General features: G+C 37.1%; 1 protein-coding gene across 3 annotated transcripts in view; it reads right to left on the bottom strand.

Annotated features, from left to right (window-relative positions):
• Positions 1-5,219: 5,219 nt before the first annotated feature.
• The window catches only part of WDR4 (WD repeat domain 4), a 51,597-nt gene continuing 49,517 nt past the window's right edge, over positions 5,220-7,299 (bottom strand). For all 3 annotated transcript variants that reach the window (XM_044670258.1, XM_044670256.1, XM_044670257.1), the window contains one exon: positions 5,220-5,597. In XM_044670258.1, the coding sequence (XP_044526193.1) occupies positions 5,464-5,597 (134 nt within the window). In that variant the 3' untranslated portion in view covers positions 5,220-5,463. The remainder of the gene's footprint in view (positions 5,598-7,299) is intronic.

Here is a 7,299-nt window from a genome sequence, read left to right as displayed (position 1 = left end):
AATGCCTCATTTCATTCCTACATCAAACCTGAATTAGTATGATATTAGTCTGATTTAAGCCTACCTAGTGGTAGGTCTGTCTCATGTGACTTCTACTCTCCATATCTAAAATTTCTCCTCTCCAATCACAAAGCTACCATGTTGGGTCAAGCCATCAAGACCCTTTGCCTAGACTATTGTAATAGTCTAATAGTCTCTCTGCTTCCATCCTATTTTCTAGCCCATCCAGCACACAGACACCAAGTCTTCCTAAAGTACAGATCTAGCAATGTATGACTATAGTCTGCAAAAATTTGTTTTGGCTTACTTTTTCTCTACCCAAGACAGTCTTCAGGACAAGATTGGGATTTGTTATACTGCTTTAGGAAACTTCTGTATAGAAATAACTCAAGAGATGATTACTGAGGAGTGTCTTTCCTACCCATGTTCCCTTTTCCTGGTTGGCACCTACTTATTCCCAATTCCCTGCTTGGTGTCCCCTATTCCCACTTTCTGTAATCCCTTTATACATGAATCTTCAGTGTCTAGAGACTTCCAACCTATAAACTCCCAGTTTCTAGCTGATTGCTGTATTCCTATGACCTCACACCCACTTATAACAGGATTCTTCCTTTCCCTATAAAAAACCTCAACAACTACAATCAAGAAACTGCCAACTAGTCCTATGCATTACTCTGAACCCAGCAAAGGTTGGCCAGATGCACTAACACTAAAATTACTTTAGCTAGTCTGAAGTATGCATTTAAGAAACCCTATTGTGGGTTCCATTTTCCTGTCATAGTTTAAAGAGCACTGTACTCAACGCTTCCCTAATGATGCTATTCATATCCTTTCCTTAACCCTTTCCAGATCTACTTTTGAAGTGTTTATCTCGGTTCCAATATGAAGACGGGTGGTCTGACTTCATTTAGAGGCATTAGTCCTGGTCACTATGTAAGAGGTTCCTTATGTTGCTCTAATACTCTTTTCCTTAGAAGAGTAGAGGTTCTTAATGTGAGAAACAAAAACTTAAAAAATTTTTTTGTAAATTTATTTCAAAATAATTGACTTTGTAATTCTATGTATTTATTTTATGAAATTTTAAAGAAATCTAAGGAACCCACAGGCTTCACAAAACTGTCGAAGGGAACTATTTACATGAAAGAAGTTTCTTATGCCAGAAGCTAAACAATAATTGATGTATATATAGCATTTTAAGATCTACAAGGCAGGTTACATATAATCACATTTAATCCACACACTAACCCTGTGAGGTAAATGCTATTATGATATTGGTTTTTTACCCAATGAGGAAACTGAGGCTGAGATTTGTAACCCATATAGGCAGAAGTCAATTTTTCTACTCCAAATCCTGCACTCTTGTCCAATCTACTTCTGAGCCACTTTGCAGCATCTCATTGATTTCAAGGATCCACTCCCAAACTTTGACGGTATCCACAAAGTTAAGAGCTTTGCAGAACAATTAGCCTAGTCAATGATGAAATAGGCCCTATTTTCACACTTTATTAAAGGAGTGATCAATCAATCCCTTACATTAAGATCAGGATCAAAACTTCCAAAAGAATCCTCCTTCACACTGAGGGTGGCACTGTCATCTCTAAAGCAAGAATTGGAATATAGTCATGAATGCTATCAAGGAGGCAGGATAATAAAAGGATCATGACTTAACAGTGGATAGATTCATGACTATCAATTCCAAACTCTGCATGTTATAGATAAGGAAAATTAAGCCTAAGGTTATTAAAACTTGTCCAAAGACACCCAGAAAGTAAAGACCGAAGCTAGAATTTCAACCCAATTACCCTAACTCTAAATCCCATGTTGTCTCTAGACAATTTTCATCAATCTTCAAAGTTCTGCATTTGATGAAAGAAAACAATTTATCTGTATTTTTCACACATGGCCAATGTATAGTTTGTTTTGCTTACCTTTGCATGTCATAAGGGTGTGAGGGGTTTTCGTGGTTTTTTCTTTTTTAATAGACATATTTCTGGAGGGAGGGACTTTTATGAGAAAAACAGGAAAGAAAAATGCAAAAAGAGAACTAGAGAAAATTAGGAGGGAAACATGGATAGCTAGCACAGCTCTAAAACTGATGTTGCATTTATTATTGTCAGACCTGGCTGAGAGGGACCTAACCTGAAGCAAATGAGGCTGAGAAATTGGGTAACGCAGCAAAGCTTTATTGTGGGGAAAGGAAGGGGAAGGAGGAAAGGAGAAAAAGGAGGCTGGGGTTTCCAACTGGGTGGTGGTTTATCTTTTATAGGGTGGTGGTCTAAAATGAGGTAACCTGTTTAAGGATTGTCTAAGGAGGTTGGCTTTGGAGATGGGGGCTCTTGGTTCCCAGGCTTGGTACGGACAGGGTAAGTCCACAACATCAATCCATCATGGATTTGTCAGGTCATGGCATGGGAAATTACAGAGCCCTATGAAGTGGAACTACTTGCTTTGTTTTGGAGTTCCAGCAGGTGCAGGGGAAGGGAGCTTTGGTCCTAGGATCTATCCTAAGATACTAGTATGTAGTATCTAGGATACAATTATATATTTTTTAAAAGAAATGCAATGGAGATTTGCAGTTTTGCATGCAATCTTTTTGCTTTTTTTAATGGAAACATTCATGTTTGTCAAGATTAGAAAAAAGTATACTAAAGATCAAGTCATTCTTACTTATTATTCATCACTCTACACAAGACATGTAATATGAATTGCCAATATCTAAAATAATATTTAATGTGACTGAGGGTAATGGGCCATATCACTCTCAAATAAACAAACTAGAGATACATCAAAAAATGTATTTTTAAATTAAGAAATGAACATTTCATTCAATTCCTCAGGATCTCAGGATCTACCTTACTATTGTTTTTACTTGATGCCTCTGCTTTGAAAATTCATGTATCTAGTATAGTCTGACAAAGATGTACTGATAGGAGATTCTGAATAGCTGATGACCAAAAACAAACACATCTACCTGGTAAGAAGCTATCTTCAAAAAAGGAGATAACATCTTCAGTTAAACTTACAAACTTTATTTCTTCTCTCAATTGGGGTATAAACATATATACAATAAAGGACCATAAGGCCCATATCATTTCCTCTTAACAAAGGACAATGCCATTTTATCCCAAACAGCTTGATTCAAATGCCTTCCTAAATATGAATTTGCACTAACCACTGCCAAGTTTAGGAGACGCAAATGATTTGTACTATTACCTTTTTTTCAAATGTCTGTGGAGTGAAATTAAATGTGTAATTCTCAGAGTAACATTTTCTGGGGACCCTAATATTTTTGGGGATATAGTGAAGAGACAGCATCTTCCTGTAGGGCAGGACTGCCCCACCCCCACCTTTAACACAGAAGCCTTTTGACCCCTCTGGCCATCTGCTGTATCATTCCCATAAGAAATGTACTTAAACTTTTCCTTGGAGTTTTTCCCTATAGTCTGTACCCAATAAATTTAGGCGTTATTTAGTAACTAGGCTAGGAAAACTTTCCTTTTAAAAACCCTAATCCCCTTTTTTTCTGAACAAACTGATTTCCCCCTTCTCCCTACACAAATTCACATTCTAAAGGCACTTAGGTATCAAAAGCCTTGAGCAGAGGTTACTGCCCCAACAAGATGTAGCAGAAAGGATCATTCCCAGGAAGGATTTATAACTAGAGCAATTTCCCTCTATCTTATCTCCAGTATGAAGAGTTTCGAAACTTGTTCTCAGTTTATATACATCTTTAACACTTCCGACCCCTTGACTGATCCCTAAAAATGTCAATTTGAGGGACATCTCCTCTGGAAGACTGGAATCCCTGATGTCAGGATGAGATAATGAATTTAACGCCATACAATGATGTCATGTGAACTAAGAATTGTATTTTCTCTATAAACTGGGAGTTCATCTGTCTGTATTTGGGCATTGTCTTAAGCTTGCCTCACTCTTGCTTAACAGCTAATAAAGACAACAGTCTTGCATCTTTTCTCTGGACTCCCAGATTTTATTTTGTGAGTACTCCTGGGGTGCAACCGAATATCTGAGAACCCCAATTTCTACTCCAAAGAGATGGGGGCTCGTCCAGGGTTACAGAACAATAAGGGCACCTCATAGCTAAGACTGGTCAGCCCCAATTTTGGGGCTGCTCACCTCTAGGCAAACTGGGAGTGACAGAGACAAAGACAGCTGAAGGCCAGCAATTCAGAAATTCAGATTCTAATGGCAAAAAGGATGAGAGACAGAGAGAAGGGAGGTAGAGGGCAGGGGAGAGAGAGACCGAGTGTGTGTGTGAGTGAGTGTGTGAGTGTGTGTGTCTCAGAAGAGAAAGAAACAGAATATGAGGGTTTCTTAATAGCTTTAGGGTACCTTAGATTGAGCAACTGGGGGAAGGTGGGATTGAAAGACCCCCAACTAAGTGAATTCTCCCAAGTGTGAGATTCTGAGCAGTTTAGGAGCAATTTCATTCAGCTTTCTCTATTTATAAAATAGCAGGCCAAAGATTTAGCTGCTGGTCAGCTTGTCAGGTGTCTAGGCTGTTGCTATAGACAGGGAACCCTTTATTCCCAGGATGTGTGGGGGAATCCAGATGGTTGTGGTGTTTTGGGGCAGTGATTTTGTCAGTGCAACTGTCTGTCAAGGATTTTCAGAATAGACATCCTGATCTTTCTATTGACAATTAGAGATCAGAGATCAAAATCTTAGGAAAAGAAAATTGGATGGAAACAATCCATGACAGAGAGTAGGGAAGAGAATAGGAAAGATCAGGCTACAATCCTTCAGTACAGTTCCTTGGGAATAAAATTGCAATCTTAGAATAAATCATCCTGATTTGTAGCCTATGATAGGGAACTTTTTATTAAATACTGCTGTCTACATTGGTCAGGTATGTTAATTGGGAAAGAAAATAATATTTTGTGGGCCTGATTTGGGTCACTAGAAAATTCAGTCTGTGAATGTTTATATTTAACTATCAGCAGAATACAGATTAAGAATGATGAGAAACGAGCTTATGCAGCCCTCTGGCTACCCAAAGTGGAAATGTTTGTGTTGAAGAATATACCAGAAGGGAGGAAAGCAGGAGCAGTGGCAGGGGCAAACAAATGGGAGAAAGAGGAGAATTCAGAAATATGTCATGAGGAAGAGAAATTATGGATCTATTTGAAACCCCACCTTTTTTTTTATGGAAGAAAAAGGAGTAAGTCAAAATACAATGTGATTTTTGCCCCCTAAATTCTTGCCAAGTACTTTATTTGGAGACAAAGAACTAGTATTCAAATCTCAACTGTCACTTCTACATGGGTGAACTTGAGTCAAAACTTCTCTGACCTGGTTTTCTGATCTATAAAATAAGAAGGATGGAATAGATGATGATCTCTAAGGTACCTCAAGTTTTAAATCTATGATTTAAATGCCCTTCAAACGAGTAGGCAAATACTTTGTCTCTCATTTTTTTTGTTTGTTTGCCACTGAAGACAGTTAAGGATTCTTCCTTCTCTTCTTTTTCTCCAATTGCTGCTGTACTCTTTCTTCTTTTTTCTTCAAGTAATTACTCATGTTATCAAATGTGGTCTTGTAGAGACTGCTAAAGCTGTCATCCATGCCAGGGGACCCTTTGATGGGGGGGAGAGGGAAAGAATCATAGTTAGGGAATTTCTTTAACCGCCGTTTGTTGTTGTGCTACCGAAATATAACTGAACTCTCTCAAGGCCCCATTATAAAATCAGTGGGAACATACACAATATTATTTAGGAAAAATGGATTGCCCTTACATCAAATCAATGAAGGAATGGCCTTAGAAATCAGGAAAGAGGGGGCAGCTAGATGGCTTAATGGATTGATAGTCCTGGATTCAAATCTGGCCTCAGACACTTCCTAGCTGTGTGACCCTGGGCAAGTCACTTAACCTCCATTGCCTAGCCCTTACTGCTCTTCTGCCTTAGAACCAATAGCCAGTATTGATTCTAAGACAGAAGGTAAGGGTTTAAAAACAATTTTTTTAAAAGAAAAGAAATTGGGAAAGAGCTAAAACATGATGTATAGAAATGCACAACCAAGAAACCTGAATTACACAGATGGAAGATAGGTGACACTGGGTAAATCAACTAAAACTCTAGGCTTCAGATTTCTTATTATTAAAATTAGATCATTCAGCTCTAAAAATTTAAGATTTTGTGATTCAAATGACTCATTAAGTATTTAAGCCAATTTTTAAAAAATAAAATACTGGAAATGTTTTATTCAAAACTTAACATAACATGCAAAAGAAGCATAAATACAATGAAAAAGGTTCATAGTAACTATTTACATTTAATTTTGATGTCTTTGTAATCACACTGTTTCACTCCCTTTTAAACTCCTAAATTCCTATCCATCAGGAAACTTTATTTATTTATTTCCATTCAATTTCCCTCATATGATCATAACATATACACCATTCTTCTAGCTCTGCTCTTTTCACTTTACAGTACGTATTATTTCACAAATAAATATCTTTCCAACTTTCTTTGTATTCCTTCCACATTTTGGCCTTAATCACACTAAAATAAATTATTATACTAGTGTGCCTACTGTTAGACATTTAGGTGTCTGCTGGTTTTTAGCTAATACATAAAATGCTGCTATAAAAATCTTTGGAACTCAGGTCTGATGTACCCCCCCTTTTGGGGGGATGGGATGGTGGAATGTAACATCTTCAAGGCATATTCCAAACCATAAAATTACTGAATCAAAGGGTATGATCATTTTGTGAGTTATACCAAATTTGGAGATAACTCAGAACTTCAATTAAGCCAGCAAAGAGTATATCTTTCTTTTATATAGCATTGATTTTCACTTGTTTTATAAAATAAGTTTTTAATATCTTTTATCACAAAAATTTCTCCCAGGATCCCTCCCTCTCTGGCCTCCCTGTGAGCCATTTTATATAACAAATATTTAGAAAAAAAGAGAAAAGGAAATTTAACATCCCTCATGTTATTTAATTCCTCTTTTTTGGGGTTTTATAGCTCTTCACATAAGACATATGTGTAAAATTATGCCAAATGTATTTGCACATCAGACATTTTTCACAAAAAAATCAGTAAAAAAAATGAAAAAATTGTATTTCGATTTGCCCTCAAAGTTCATCAGTTGTCTCTGAAGGTGGACAGAATTTCATCCTGAGTCCTTTGGAATTGTCTTAGATCACTGCATTTATCAGCTAAGTTTTCCACAGCTGGTCATCATTACAATATTGTTACTATCTCCTGGATCTGCTTACTTCACTTTGCATCAGTTCATGTAAATCTCTGCAAGCTTTTTCAAACCATCCTT

This window comes from Gracilinanus agilis, chromosome 3 (genome assembly GCF_016433145.1).
Source record: "Gracilinanus agilis isolate LMUSP501 chromosome 3, AgileGrace, whole genome shotgun sequence".
In the NCBI taxonomy this organism is placed as follows: domain Eukaryota; kingdom Metazoa; phylum Chordata; class Mammalia; order Didelphimorphia; family Didelphidae; genus Gracilinanus; species Gracilinanus agilis.
The sequence above is the reverse complement of the archived record's forward strand: the minus strand, read 5'-3'. Positions and strand labels throughout refer to the sequence as shown.